Source organism: Dipteris shenzhenensis, chromosome 8, assembly GCF_047967505.1.
Source record: "Dipteris shenzhenensis isolate YYH24624 ecotype China chromosome 8, Dip_SZ_1.0, whole genome shotgun sequence".
Lineage (NCBI taxonomy): Eukaryota > Viridiplantae > Streptophyta > Polypodiopsida > Gleicheniales > Dipteridaceae > Dipteris > Dipteris shenzhenensis.
In genome coordinates, this window is record NC_141603.1 from 30,229,574 (window position 1) to 30,245,922 (window position 16,349).

At 39.5% G+C, this 16,349-nt stretch overlaps 1 protein-coding gene across 1 annotated transcript; it reads left to right on the plus strand.

Moving 5' to 3' along the window:
- Positions 1-13,874: 13,874 nt before the first annotated feature.
- Positions 13,875-16,046, plus strand: LOC147899366 (large ribosomal subunit protein eL19y-like). Its single transcript, XM_087378360.1, has 5 exons — positions 13,875-14,046; positions 15,090-15,212; positions 15,298-15,611; positions 15,697-15,746; positions 15,841-16,046. The coding sequence occupies exons 1-5, from the start codon at positions 13,935-13,937 to the stop codon at positions 15,863-15,865; spliced, it is 624 nt and encodes a 207-aa protein (XP_087234486.1). The 5' UTR covers positions 13,875-13,934; the 3' UTR covers positions 15,866-16,046.
- The last annotated feature ends 303 nt before the right edge of the window (positions 16,047-16,349 follow it).

The following is a 16,349-nucleotide window of genomic DNA, read 5'->3' on the forward strand; positions in this document are numbered from 1 at the left end:
TGAAGGTGTGTCCTTTCCTTTTGCCTCTTCCCTGAACTTGATCAGTTTTTGATGAAATCCATTGTTTGGAAAACATGTAAGTATTGTTTGGATGCCTTGGGCCAGAGGGGAACAAATGTCATCCTTGAATCCAAGCTTCCATAGGAAATCATTCCAGCATTCCTGTACACATCTTAGCAAAGTGAGAGAATATTCATCAACTTGGAAAGGTTAGACCATTTTGAGTTATGCTCGAGAAGTGTTTAACGAGCAATGTGGCACATGGCATGGCAAATGTGGTAGCCCAGCCAAGGGTTACCATCATGAACCATGGTTAACCTGGCCAAAGGTTAACAAGGTTTGGGTGTGTGTGTGTTTTAAAAAAAAGAAACCTATTAACAACACGGCACATGATGCAAGGTGGAAAAAACTTTTTTTTAATAAATATTGTCATATGGACTCTCATAATATATGAGTACAACTGGTAAAAAAGTATCAAACCTGCCACCATCCAAACAAACTAGGTGTTAGAAATCATAGTTACATTTGGGTAGACAAGTAATGCCTATTTTCCCTGGCTTGTTATCGCTTTACTTAGGAATATAGATAATCAAATGGATTCTTTAGGTAAAAAGATAGTGTTAGTGTACACAAAGAAAATGTGGTTTAATCCACATCCATTAGTGAAAAAAATTAATAATTCAAAACAAACCACAAAATGATCCACCTCTTTATGTGAAAAAAATACTAAGGGGGGTAGTCCACACCCTTGTGAGAAAAGACCTATCAATATTTTATGAAAGTAAATAAATTAATCGCGATGATGCTTCATGGGTGGTAATCCACACCTACAATTATTAATTAAGGACCATATAATTAAAAAAGTGAAGTTAAAGCAAACAAGAATATATATATATATATATATATAGTTTTAATAAAGAGGAGTTATAATAAATAAAGGGAAATTTTAAACATAAAGGAGGGGGAGGGTGTTTATTGAAATAAATGACGAAAAAGGGGGGGTGGGGGGTTAAAATTAAATAAAAGAAAAGAAAAAACAAAGTGAGATAATGGGGGGAAAAGAGAGGGGTGGGGTTACTATATGCACTATACTATTTCTAGAAAAAGACTTAACCCAGGGTTGTGGACTCCACCTGTGAGTCCATGGTGGTTTGTGAGTCAAGTCTTGGGCAGAGAAATCTATATCCACATATAAAGGGAAGAGAGGGTATGAAATTAGAGATTGTAAAGGAGGAAAAAACATGGGAATATATATAATTAGAGAGGGGGTTTGGGGAGAAAAAAAAAATATATTTTTAGAGGGGGGAGGAAGGGGGGGAAAAAGAGGGAGAGGGGGAAGAAATAATGATTGGAGCCGAGAGGGGGACAGGAGGGGGGGGGGAGAGTATATAAATAATTAGAGGGGGGTTATTTTATAAAGAGGATATAAGCTTAGAGAGGGGCAGGGATGAGGAGTACATATAAATAGAGAAGGGGGCGGGGTTTAAGGACTAAGGGGAATAAATATTTGGAGAGGGTGTGGGAGTAGAAAAAAATAAAAAACAGAGATATGGTGAGGAAAAAAAGAAGAAGGTAGGCACTAGGCAATGAACTTGTGAGTCCATGGTCATTGTGTAGAGCAGAAGTCGAGGAGCGACTTGGATGTAGCAGACGTGCGAGCACGAAAAAAGGAAGAAGAAGGCATCACTGTGATTGGGACAGTCTGCAGTAGGAGGTTAGAGCGGAGCACGGGAGTGTACGACATATGTTGCAGGGAGTAAGAGCTAGGGGAGTAGACTATAGTGGGCATTGTGTAGTAGGTGGGATTTGAAGCATGTAGTCAGGGTCCGAGGGATTAGACAGTTGGGGTCAGGGGGGGGTGTTGGTTAGGTCAGGTGGAATTGATAGAGTTAGGTTTACATAGTGAATATATTGTGTATTTAGGAAAAAAGTAGTAATAGTGAGAAAGAATATTGAAATAATTTTACAAATTAGGAGAAATTAAGGCACAAAAAAATTTAAGAAGATAACGAGAAAATAAGGAAACTAAGAAAGTATTAGAAAAAAAAATAACAAGAGATAAATAAGGAAAGAATCAAGGAAAGAATAGATTGAGTAATTAGGGGAAGAGCAAGGAAAAAGTAGAAAAAAGGGGGAAATTAAGAAAAAAAGGGAAAGTTTTAAATATAAGAAAAAAAAGATAATAAAAAACAAGGGAAATTTAAGAAAAATAAAGGGAATAAGAAACAATTAATAAAGAGAAATTAAAATTTTAAGGAAAATAAGCAGAGAGTAAGAAAAAACAAGGGTAGTTAGGGAAAATTTTAGAGAAAGGTTGGAGTGAGAAAGAAAGAGAGAGGGGGGGGGAGAAGAGAGAGAGGAGGGAGGCTTGAAAGAGAGAGAGAGAGAGAGAGAGAGAGAGAGAGAGAGAGAGAGAGAATGTAGGGGAAAAGTATAGGCAAAAATTAAGAAAATTTTAGAAAACTATTTAGGAAAAAATTAAAAAGTAAAGAAATTTAGAAATAATGGAAATAATAGGGAGAATTAGCAAATAATTAGCAGAATAAGGAAAAAATATAGGAAGAACTAGGGAAAGATAGGGGAGAATAGAAAAAATTAGGAGAAAACTATGAAAATTAAAAAAGGTGTTAGAGTGGAGTAAACTGAGAGGTTTTAGGGGAGTTTAGAAGAAAGAGAGGGGAGAAAAGAGTAGAGAGAGAGTGAGGGGAAAATCTAGAGAGAGAGAGAAAGGGGGAAAGGCAGTATAAAAGGGTTCTCAAGGGATTATAAAGGGAAGAAAAGTAATTAGTATGTTCAAGAGGAAAAAAGAGGATAGTAAGTGTGTGTGTGTGTGTGTGTGTGTTTGTGCATACCCACCTTTGCCCCAGTAGGATACAACACTAGGTGAGACAGTAGGTCATCACCTAGTGTGATGACCTACTATCTACCCAAAGAGAAAAAGAAGTAATGAGAAGTGTAAGTTAAAGTAATGGAAAAGGAATCGAAGAGAAGTACTTGAGTGTGGTACGTAAACAATTAGGAAGCAAATTGGCTTACTCACAACACCAATGGGACAATAAGGTGCAAGGATCTCACTGTCAGCAGCACCCACTATCATGACTCCAAACTCATGGATGCTTCCATCGAACAATCCATAAAGGCCTTCAAAATCTTTATCATAAGAACTATCCAAAGGACGAGAAAGAGGACCTGTCGAAGTGATTGCAATCTAGGTGTCATCATCATCTGTAGATCCACTACAACTCTCAAGGGGAGGAGATTCACAACCACTGTCACATTTGATCTCATGGTCATTGGACCCCACAGTAATTGAACTAGAAGTCTCCATGAGATGCACTTGAGGGACATTCAGACACTCTAACTGATAGTACCCCTTTTGATTACAACCATGACAAACCACCTAGGACTTATCATATTGAGCAGGAGTAGCCTTACTTTTCAAATCCATCAATTCCCCATGGAGCTCATCAATGGTCTTCACAAGATCAGGAACAAAAGGAAGATCAATGGGGGTAGGGGATGCATACTCTCGAGGAGAAGGAGAAGATAGGGAGAGAAGAGGTTTTGTCAAGGCAAATCCACCATGGGTCACTTTGACATTCGTTACACAAGGGGAAGGAGAAATGATGACTCGATCCCTAGACATTCTGTCAAACTTCACTGCAATTGCCTTTGTGTGTTCCATGGTTGTCAGACTCTTCTACTTCATCTTCAAGTGAAACTCATCTGCTGCATCAAACACCATATGGCTCAACACAAACTAAGTCATTTTGGCAATGAGCCCCTTGTTATTTGGCTGCATAGCTACTAGGCAATCCAAGAGCCCGAACGCTCGATCCACATATCGACGCGGCATCTCCCCTTCTTCTTCCCTCAACCTAGCTATCAACAGATGAACATTCTCAAGCTCCTCACCCTTGCTAAAATACTCAACCAGTGCTACAGTAAAACGTGGCCAGCTTTGTCAAACTACATCAATCTGATTCTCATACCATACCTTTGCAAGACCATCTAAGAACATAGGAAGCACCAATAACCATCGATCCCCTATGAGAAAATCTAGAGACATACATCATCGTTTGAAAGAAACTAGGTATTCTCATGGATTTTCATCCATGCATCTACAAAATACTGAAATGTTTGCCATGGGGAAAGGAGGGGGTAAAGAATAGAGAGGGGTGAAAAGAGGACAAAAAGGACTAGGAACAGATACTTTACCAAGGGTGTTAATTGGTCCCAAAAAATATAGAGTGTCTCTCGAATGTACATTAAACCAAATGTTGGCCAGGTAATTTGCATCAGCCTTTTTCATGACCAAATGTCATAGATTAGTGGGTAACTCATGGAAAAAGTCCACCAACAAGTGCATATCTTTGCTAGGTTCAAGGATTCAAAAGCAAGGTCGCCAAGTTGTCAGTCTCACACATGTAGTGTGCTTCTAGAGCAAAAGATAGCTTGTAACTTCCCTTGATCATCGCTTTCTTTGGTTGTGACTTGACGGGAGGAAAGATCAAGGGAAGACTAAATCTTTTCCCTTTAACCGCATGTAAATCCAACATCTTCTTTAAAAGTTGTGGTTCTTGAAGTATCCTTGAATCCACATCATCATTTGCTATGCCACAATTTACCACATGTCATTGGAAGGCATTGTGAGATTGTTAAGATCAATGGAAGGTCAACCAGCATGTCATTGGAAGGACAATGGGTCAACTGCCATGGCATATCATCAATCTAGTCAACAAATCAGAAATGCAAAAGAAATATGCCCTTGAGCATCCTTCTTGGTCCTCTTGTGTCTTCTTTAATATGTTACCATCATCATACTCATTGACAAGGCTTGCTTGATCTCTTTCTATGCTAGGATCTACCAAATGTTGCTTCTAGCATGTTGTTTCTTCGCACTAGCAGATCCTCCCTTGTCACCAAGGCTTTCGTGTAGCCCGAGAGCCAAATGGATGCTTGAAAGAGAGGGACATTTGGGTCTCCAAAGATTTTTTTTGGGGGTAAAGAATCTATGTTAAAATGCTCCAAATTCTATTTTGACTAAATTGAGGCTGGGAAGCAAAAGGAGTCACATTGGTCTCTCCAGATATTCCAGACTCCCAAAAACGTTTTTTGGTGAAGAATCTGGGGTGAAACCTATGTAGCCATGATGGTAGTCATAAGAGCATAGTTGGTGGTTTCAACCTAAATTGCTTTGCCTTTCTGAGCATATGTCAATCTCGCTGGAGGTCTTCTTTTCCTAGTAGACCATCGGAGTTGCTGTGGTTCTTCTGGGGGTGTTTCTCGCAATTCTTGCTCTTCTTCATCAACCTTTCCTATAGATGAATGTGAAATTGGTGAGTCTACCTCTTGTGTATTTGAGGTTCTGCACAAGAGCTCAAATCTACTCCAAATTCATTTCTAACAATTGAATCGATGTTGTGAAGTGAAAGGGGTCTCTAAAATATTTCGATGTCCCAAAAATGTTTTTTGGTGAAGAAGCTGCCATTGAGACCTGCACAAGAGCTCAATCTGCTTCAAATTCATTTCAGACGATTGAGTTGATGCTGCAAAGTGAAAGGGGTCTCTCAATATATTTCGATCTCCCAAAAACGTTTTTTGGTCAAGAAGCTACTGTTGAAACTGCGCAAGAATTCAAAGCTTCCTCTAAATTCCACCTTGATGACTGAATTGATACTTGGAAATGAGGATTCTCTGGAGACCTCAGGTTTTCCAAGAATTGCTTTTCCTGAAAAAAACTGCACTGGAATTTCACCCATATCTTAAGAACTTTCAAAAGAAGCAGCATGATGACTAGTTGATTATAATAAGTGGCAGTAAGGAAGCCAGAAAAGTTGAACTCGCATTTGTTGTGAGGAACATCCACTTTGTAATCACAAGAAGCCATGACGAGGGACTTGTGAGGGAGAGGGAAAGAGTGTGAGGGGGCTGCTCTTTTGAGAAGGGAGAGATGCGAGAGAGAGGGTGCAACAAAAAGAATGTGCAGGGAGGAAGTTTCCAGAAAGAGAGAAGTAAGAGGGTGGGTTTTTAAAAAACCAAAGAGTATGTATGTGAGGAGAGGGGTGTGAAAGAGAAAATAATGAGAGGGGTGTGAGAGAGAAAATAATGAGAGGCAATTATACAAGGGAAAGGTGTCAATGCCACATAGGCCCTCCAAATGGAAGTTGGGAATTTATGTTTGGTGGATTGGTTATTCATTTGCTATGCGAATAGGTATGTAATGGAGTGGTCTATCAAGTAAGCGAAGGAAGTCCCTGACATTGTCTTGTGTATAAGTATGTTTGTCCAAATGTGATCTAAAGTGCTACCGTAAATTGTTGTTGGTACTTTGATATGCATTTGGAAATTGTAATTATTCATAAGGTTTTTAAGCTTTGTGGAATTTGATGTTGTTATGTTCATGCAATGTTAAAATCACCAAGTACAACTTTTTTTGTCTTACTGTTCATGTTACGCTTGAGAATATATTCCAAGAGGTTTAGAAATGAAGTTACGCTTGTGGTTGGTGATCTGTATAATGTAGTCTTGCTTTACTTTAGTAATAAGAGCTTCTATGATCTCTATTCCGTGGATTTGGTGTATGCGATGATGTATCAAAACGAGTGGTATTGTTTAGGAGGATGCATGAACCACTTGAAGAGAAGACGTGTATTGATTGGAATGTGTTGAATGTGAGTGTCTCAAATTGATGTGTTTGAGTTTCTTGTAAGCATAGGACATCTGATTATATTAGTTCTTTAGTGCTTTGGATGTCAAGTTTGTACTTTTCTAGAGATCTTGTATTTAAAGATTAGATGCTTACTTATGTTGAAATCATATTTGTGTGTTTTCTCTTCTCTTAGTGTGCATTATCTCCTTGTTGTATTAAGTCTTTGCATCTCTTGTTGAACATCTTTGTCCACTTGGAAGTTTTTATGTTTGAGTGGTTCGAGCAAGTAAAGGTTCTCAATTTTTTAAACCCTAGAAATTGTTGTGTAAGCTAACCCGTGACCGCACACTTTTATAGGCGAGAAAGCCACTCGGTCCACTCAAACATAAGGTTGTTGTGTGTGTGTGTGTGTGTGTGTGTGTGTGCATGCATGCGTGCATGTGTGTGTGTGTGTGTATGTGTGTGTGTTTAGATTTTATAGTCCCATCAATAAATGAGCCATATAATTAATTCCACCATTTGGATAAGAAGTTATATATGAGACAAGTACAAAAATATTTACAACATCTAAGTTGGGACTTGCAAAAATTTGAGAGTTTGCAAAAATTCTAGCAAAGTTGAGAATTTATAATCATATTGAGTTTGAATAGGAACACAAGATTGGAAAAGGGTGTCAAATTCATCAGGTAGTCTAGGTTCCAGGGTCAAGGTCCACTTACCTGCCACCATCCAAACCAACCAATTATTAGAACAATGAAGTTGAATATGGGTAGACAGATAATGCCTGTATCCACTAGCTTGTTATCACTTTACCAAAGAATATGAACACCCTTCAGAATTCTAAGATGAAAAGGATATTCACAAGAATGTAAGAAAGTAGGAGGGGTTCTAAAGAGGGTAAACCTCATCTTTGAGTGATCCTTGAGGGCCAAATAAATTCATTGGGGGGGTAATCCACTCCTATGAAAGTTTTAAAAAATAGAAATTAAATAGAGCGGTAAAACCTTGAAACAAGAACCAATCAATATAGATGTGGAGAAGGGGAAGGGGGATGGAAATTTTTACTGAGAAAATTGTGTGTGTGTGTGAAAATGAGAAAAGTATTAAGCATGATTAATGTGTGTGTGTGTGTGTGTGACCCACCCCCAACCTAGAGGTAAGACCACAAGGTGGGGAGTAAGCCCACCATGTGGAACTTACTCCCCACCTAATAGTAAATGCTAGAAAAGGGATTTTTTTTTATAAGTGTCAAAAAGTGATATAAAGTGATGCCATTATTGGATGCACAATCCAATAAATGGAACCAATGTTTCTGCACATAAAAAGTAGTCATTAGTAAACAAAGGATAGGGACTCAAAATAATTCTAATGACAAACAATTGGCTATGCTTAAAATTATCCAATAATTATGAGTTAATTGTATGGTACTAGCCCGCCAAAGGCTAGTTGGGAAAAAATATAAATAAATAAATAAAACTAAATTGAAGTACCCTTTAATAATATAAGCATATCCAAGTTCCATAGTAAGGTGGTACCCATGTTTTTGCACATAAAAAGTAATAATTAGTACTCAAATTAAATGGAATCAAAACATTACCTATTGAAAAATATTTATCTTAAGCTAAAAATTATCCAAAGATAACATGACTACAAACTATACATACTAAAGAGGTATCCAATCAATGTGAATTAACTGTATGGCACTAGCCCAACCAAAGGCTAGTTGGGAAATCAGTGTGTGTGTGTTTAGATTTTATAGTCCCATAAATAAATGAGCCATACAATTAATTCCACCATTTGGATAAAAAGTTATATATGAGACAAGTACCAAAATATTTACAACACCTAAGTTGGGACTTGCAAAAATTTGAGAGTTTGCAAAAATTCTAACAAAATTGAGAAATGTTTTATGGACAAACTATAAAATAAATAGAAAATCCACTATGAATGAAGTAGCATAATTAAAGGGTGATCTTTTTTTTCAGAAAAAATGTTTTTATAGGTGAGGGAGTCTAAGTCTGGGAAGGGGAGGGGGGGAGATATGTGAGAGTTTGGGAAGGAGATGATAGGTCCAGTCGGGGGAGGGGGGTGGGGATTTTTGTTAGGGAGAAAAAATAGGGAAAATTTTGGAAGAAGTAAATAGGGAGAAATAGAGAAAATTAGAAAAAATAGGGTAAAGTAGGAAAAATAGAGGACGAAGTAAGAAAACAGGGCAATTAGGAAATAGGAAAACCTAGGAAATTCAGAAGAGAAAATTAGCCAAAATTAGAGAAAATTAGGATAAATTAGGAGAAATTTAGCAAAAATTAGGAAAAATTAGAGAAACTGATGGGGAGGAATTAAACAAAAAAAGAAGAGGAATCAATGGAAATTTGGTGAAAAACAAAGGGGGAAAAGGGAAGAAATGAGGGAAAATTAGGTGTTTTTATGATATGAGGAAAAAATGGGAAACAAAGAACTATAGGAAAAATAGGGAAAATAGGAGAGGGCTAGGAAAAATTAGGAAATAATTAGAGGATGATATCAAAAAGGGAAACTTAGGAGAGAAAATAGGGGACCGTACCAAATTATAATAAAGGAGAAAAAAGGGGGGGGTGGAGGGGTTAGAAAGAGACTTAAGAAATTTTAGAGAAAATTAGGAAATTAGGAAAGATTAGAAATAATACTTAGTAGAGGGGATGAATAGGTAAAATAGGGGGGGTTTTTGGGAGAGAAATGAAGAGACAATCGAGAGAGAGAGAGAGAGAGAGAGAGAGAGAGAGAGAGAGAGAGAGAGATTAGGAAAAATAAGGGAGATTAAGAAAAAAATATGGAGAAAATTAGAGATAAATTAAGGGGAAAATAAGGGAGTTTGAGGGAAAAGAAATTAGGGAAATTAAGGGAAAATATAGAAAAAGATTAAGGGAATCGAGGGGGAGATTAGGGAAAGGTAAGATAAAATTTAGGGAAATTAAGATAAATTATAGTAAGGAAGAAATTAAGGGAAATTATGAGAAATCTAAGGAAAAAAGAAAAATTAAGAGACTAAGTGGAAGCTAGAGAAAAAGGAGAATAGTTTGTGTGTGAAAAACTAGGTAGAAAAATAAGGAAAATAAACAATTGAAAATAAGAAATAATTACAAAATTAAGGGGAAAAAATAAAGAAAGATTAGGAGAATTAGGAAAATTAGGGAAAAAGGTAGTTAAAATTTAGGAGAAATTAAAAATTTTTTAATTGGAAAATTAGGCAAAAAATAGGGAAAATTAAATAGTACAAAATTAGAGGAAAGTGGTTATGCTAGGGAGTGAAAATATGATTATGAAAAATTAGGAGAAATTAAGAAATAATTAGGAGGAATGTAATGAGCTAGAGTAGGGGGAAAGGGAGGGGATAAGTTTGGAGAGAGGGAGGGTTTTAACGGAAATTAGGTAAAAGAGGAGGAAGAAGAGTAGAGAGAGTTGGGGGGAAATTATTGAGAGGGAGAGGTAGTTTAAAAAGGGTTGTCAAAGAATTATAAAGGAAAGAAAAGTAATTTACAAGGACAAAAGAGAAAATGAGAATAGTATGTGTGTGTGTGTGTGTTCCGATGTGAAATCCATCTCCATCAACGCATAACTCATGGGTCCCCAATCAGTATTAATTCCAAGGGACCTCAAGTTCTATAGTAACACATAAATAATCATGGTCATGCCATAAAGTTAGAAATTTAAATCAAGTCCAAGAGCCCCCTCTCCCACATGAACGTGGGGAGCCATAGCATATAAGTCCTGTGGATCCAGCACACACACCCTAGGATCACACGGGTCTCCAAGGGAAGGTGTGTGTGTGCGCACACGCATACGTGCATGTGCATGCGTATGTGCGTGTGTGTAGTGAGTAGTAGCTGTTCCACTTTGGGAGAGCTATGAATGCATAATTTTCTTAATGGAAAATTGAAGGAAATCGGCCTACTCTCATTGTCTTTGCAAGCCTTCAACATCAAGGAGACTTTAGGAAAGGCCTCTACACAACCCCTCAATAAAGCATAGGTGTTGGAGAATGATCCTCATAGGTTCATGATGGAGTTGGCTGGTGGACCAAGGGCTCCTATTGGACCATGCAATGGATCCATGTTGATTGGTTGAGTTGGCGTTGTGGTCACATGGAGATTCTGGTTGCATCCATTCGAGGCAGTTAGCTTCAAGCATATATGCTAGGTCGTGATCTACAGTCGGTCCTTTTGTCCATGAGAGTCGGTGCGACGAGCTTTAGTGGCTCCTTGTGATCCTCTATAGCTATTGCTCGAGGTCTTTTACTAGGTCATGTCCATGTAGAAGGTAACAACAAGCTTGGTAGATGCACTGCCTTTAGTTGTTTTTGCAAAGTCTTGTATAGTCGATTGTCCTCGACACAGTGTCACGTTAATAGATTAAGTGGTCTCTTTTTATGTCATTTTATGTAAGTATAATACAAGACAAAAGCCAACAAGTGGTATTAGAGCAAGATCGATGAATCCTGGGATCTGTGAGTGTTCTGAGGTTTCAAGCGTTGCATGCATGTCGAAAAGGTTTGCCAGAAGACGCGAAGAATGTGTACTTGTGTTTCCAAAGAATCTGAGAAGACCGAGACATCTGGGGAGAAGATCTACACTGACCGTATTAGTAGAGGTGTGTTTTCAAGAGCAATTAGGTATCATTTCGTATATCTATGGATCCACTGAAGAAAATGAAGTCTGAGGCAATGCTACTCAAGTTTAATGGCCGGACTTTTGCGAGCTAGCAACTATCTACTAGATTATGGTTCATGCAGAGAGGCTTGTGGGGCATCGTGTTTGGGACAAAGAAAGAACCGACTACCAGAGAGGGCGAGTGTGGAGAAGAGATAGTGATAAAGCCATTGGAATGATGGGTCGTGCCCTTGGTGAAGACTATTTTCATCATCTTTAAGTCACTAAGTCACTTGCTGCTAACTGCACAATTCTCAAATCGTTGTTTGGAGTGAAGATGCACCATTCTAAGGCCAATTTGAAACAAGTGTATGATCTACGCATGGGTGACAACGAGGACCTGGCTACATTCCTCAACTGCATGCAATCATTGCTTTAAAAGCAACTTTCAAAGCTTGGTTCAAAGGTTGAGGATGAAGACCAGAAAGTGATCTTAATGAAGAGTCTACCCTCCAAATACTTCGAGATGGCACGCATTCTACGACTAGATGATGAGGCAGATTTCATCGACTGTGTGGGCTTGCTTATGGCCAGGAAACATGAGGAGAACACATTTATTGGAGACACTGCATATGCTATGAAGGATAGAAGAACTATAATCAGATATAAGCGCACATGCTACTACTGTGGTAAGCAAGGACATATTGAAGATTTTGTGTGAAGAAACAAAAGGACGAGGCATAGAAGAATAAGGCTTGCATGGCTCAAAGCTCTTCATCATCATAGGAGATGGCGGGGTTGGTCTCTGATGACTTACCTGACTAGGACTGGGTGTTTTCATCTGAGTCGTGGCTACGATGCCGAATACTTAGGTTTTGATGCTTGAAAGAAAGTCTTGTGATATAGCTACAATGCTCAGGAGTGTCTTTGGTATAGACTATGATGTCGTTTGTTTTGAGAAGCTATGAAGCTTTTAGTTTGTTAGTTGTATTGGCAACAATAGGAATGAGCCATTGTTATGTTTTTTCTTTTGCCGACTCCTTGTTCGAATCAAGGGAGGTGTTGGAGAATGATCATCATAGGTTCGTGATGGAGTTGCATGGTAAATTGATCATGGGTTTCTGTTGAATTACGTGGCTGGGCCGAGCGCTCCTATTGGACCATGCAATGGATCCATGCTGATTGGTTGAGTTGGCGTCGTGGTCACGTGTAGATTATAGTTGCATCCATTCGAGGCAGTTAGCTTCAAGCATATATGCTAGGTCGTGATCTATAGTCGGTCCTTTTGTCCATGAGAGTCGGTGCGACGAGCTTTGGTGGCTCCTTGTGATCCTCTAGAGCTATTGCTCGAGGTCTTTTACTAGGTCATGTCCATGTAGAAGGCAACAATAAGTTCGATAGAGATGTGCTGCCTTTAGTTATTTTTGTAGAGTCTTGTATAGTCGATTGTCCTCGACATAGTGTCACCTTAATAGATTAAGTATTCTCTTTTTGTGTCATTTTATGTAAGTATAATACAAGACAAAAGCCAACAATAGGCACTGTGAGGATGGGCTCATATCTTTACAAAATTCATAGCGAAAAGAGAATCACTCCAAAAATTAAAATAGTAGATAGGATGGTTAATAATGGTGTGGTCACGAAAGATCGAGGGGGCAATGACCATGCCACCAATACCAAGAAAGGGTGTTGAGCTACATGGCTAAGGGCCCAATCACATGGGAGGCGCAAAAGATACTAATATGTGGTTTACGTTTTCCCATGGTCTTGTTCCCTCCCATGATATAGTGCTTATACGAACTAACCAACTATAGCAGAGTAAACTTTATTTTATTACGTTAGGAAATTTGTTGTTTTCTTGCTCATGTTCTTTGCAGCTACAGGATGTCTTAAGTGGATAGAGTTTGTCTTAGGTTGGGTAGAGTTGTCTTAGGCTGGGCTCACACCACCTGGACGCCAGACTTGCAACCGGGACGTGGAATGAAACCCATTCGTATAGGAGTTGTTCACTGGGAGGGAAGGGTGTTCAACATACATGCTCACCTGGATAGCTGGTCAAGTGCAACAACACCAATAGAAGGCCTTTGCGGGCTTTGACAACAAATAATCGAGTTGTGTCAGGAGCTGCTGCCCGGTCGGTGTGAACACCACATAGCGGTGGACTCCTGTGCCAAAGCCTGCTGTGGCTATTGGTTGGTGTGAACTCGACCTCAGAGTAAGCTTGGCACTTCTTGTTGTTCCTCATCACCACCATCAGATCCCTATCTAAGGGCCAACTGCCCTGGGATTACTGGGGCACAGGACAAACCTGGCCAGTGATCGAACAGCCCCGCCTTCCCCCCCTCCCTTATGCACACATTCGATCGGAGTGTTCACAAAAAACCTGCAAACTATACACAATGAACGTGCAACATTTACATCTCCACCTGTCAAAAACAGTTTGTAAACCTACAAAACTGGAGGCAATTCTCAAGTTTTGCGATTTGTTGAGAAGAATGTTTTCTGTACTTAGTACCTGGGTGAAGCCCTGAGTGACGTGGCGAAGTCAGCGTGAAAGGTTGACTTGGATGAAGGGAAAGCTGTGAAGAGGAGGCTGGTGGTCGTCTTCTTTTTCACTTTGATTAGGGTTTTGAAGAGCAAGCTCGGTGTGGGTGACAATGGTGTCACTCAAGCTTCAGAAGCGCCTCGCGGCCAGCGTGCTCAAGTGTGGCAAGCGAAAAGTTTGGCTTGATCCCAATGAAGTCAATGAAATCTCCATGGCTAATTCCCGTACGTCAACATCTCTCTTCCCCTTCTGTTTTTTTGCTGTTTCATCCACTACTCATTCTCGTTGGATTTCCTCTTCGCCCACTTTTCCGCTGTTCAGTCAACTTGTGGCGCTAGCTAGCTCTTTAGCACGCACGCCTGTCCCCGCACCGAGGATTTCTCGCTGCAGAAGTTTTTTCCTTCCCTTTCCAAATCTGAGCCGCCTGGATTGCGAGATATTGCAGCATTTGATCTCTTTGGGCGATTGGATTTAGGCTCCTTCCTGGCGGAAACACTCTGTCCTTTCAGCTATTTGCTCAGTCCTGGTTGTGGGAACAGTCTTTGTTCGTAGATTTAGCAGGTGGAAATTATGATCCATTTTGGACGATCGTTACGTTTTATGTTCATGCTTATTCGTAAATGTTTAGTTAAATTGGTTTTGTAGTTTCCTGTGCTCCCTTGCGTGCTTGTTTCATGAGCCGTTTTGTTTCTGTGTGGTAGTTTTCGAACTTCATGGGCAGGGCTGTTAGTGGCAAAAATGTTACAAGGAACCAATTGGAAAGCTGCACAAAAAGCAATTCACGAATTGCCTGTGCAGTCCCTTTTTCCCAATATTCAAAATGTGCATTCGTAAATTATTCTAATCGATCTTCACAGTCTGTTGCTGTGATTCTCACATATTCTATATGGTGTACAGTTTGGTTGCCAATTTGTTTGCATGTCCTGGGGTTTTTTGTATGAAACGTGGTTTCCTTAAGATTCTGGAGCTTGAATATTCCAGGTTAATATCATACTTGAATAACCACTGTTTGCCACCTCTTTTGAGTCATCCTTTCCGTCCATGGTAGGACTTTTTCATTTCAGTTTCCCTTAGCTTTCTATTGCATAAGCATATGTTTATAGGGTTTTTTTAGAGCTTTTCAAACCAACAGTCAACCATTCTCGACATCTGAATTGCTCTTGCATAGAGTTTTGTAATGTGCTGTGGCTATGCATTGTCATGCTGTTTATTGGGCTTTTTTTTCTATGGCTCCGTAATGCAAGTCGTTTGGGTTATTTCTCGTCAGGTCAAAACATCCGAAAGCTTGTGAAGGATGGCTTTGTGATCCGGAAGCCAACCAAGATCCACTCGCGGGCAAGGGCCAAGCGCGCTTTGGAGGCCAAAAGGAAGGGCCGCCATTCTGGATATGGTAGGGTTTGCCTCAAGCAACACGAACATGATAATATGGGGCCGGGATGTGCCTGTTTTCATACCATTGTGGATGACCCCTGTAGGTAAGAGACATGGTACAAGGGAGGCTAGGCTGCCATCAAAAATGCTATGGCTGAGGCGCATGCGTGTCCTGCGTCGTTTATTGAGGAAATATAGGGAAGCAAAGAAAATAGACAAGCACATGTATCATGATATGTACATGAAGGTGAAGGGTAATGTTTTTAAGAACAAGAGGGTGTTGATGGAAAGTATCCACAAGTCTAAAGCAGAAAAAGCTCGTGAAAAGACATTGTCTGATCAATTTGAAGCACGGAGAGCCAAAAACAAAGCAATTCGTGAGCGAAAAAGTGCAAGGAGGGAGGAACGTTTGGCGCAGGTATGTTACCTGTGTATCTCTCTTGCTATTACTTTTGACGTGCCAAATTATTTGGCTTGCTAATTTGCTTGGGCTTATTTCTCAGGGACTTGCCACTGATAGCACTCCAGCTCCAGCCATAGCATCTGCTCCTGAGTAAGTGATCATATTTCTTTTTCTTTATTGTACTAAAGTGTTTTTGCAGTAATAGAAAGAGATTTGTAATCACATATTGTTTGGCACTTGGCAGGGTCTTGAAAAAGTCCAAGAAGTGAAGGTCAATTTTGGGGTGAACTTGTTTTAGGATAGTTGTTCGAGGCGAGAGCTTGTGTCAGTGAGAAGATCTGTACTTCCAAGTGAATATATACCTTATATAACAGTCTCAAGTTTGAGTGGAATGTTTTATTACGTGAGCAGTTTTTTTTTGAAATTTTGTGGGTGGTTTTGTTCTGGTTCGATGATTGTTTTAGAGCCTAAAGTTGAAAGGGACTGTAGGGCCAGTGGGTGATTTGTTCATTCAAATGTCTGCACATGTGCTTGTGATCGGAACATTGCAGACCTTATGAATTGCTAGAAGAGCTGCACTTGGTCCATCTGAGCTGTGGGCATGATTAACTGTTGATATAAACAAGATAATCTAACAGCTGTGTGTAGGATTGAGGGTTAGTCACCTGGCTCATTTTTATCCTCTGGGTGTTCATGTTGTAGCATCTTATAGAGGTCGCACTCATTGTCTCTGAAGAGAACGACAGTAGTAAA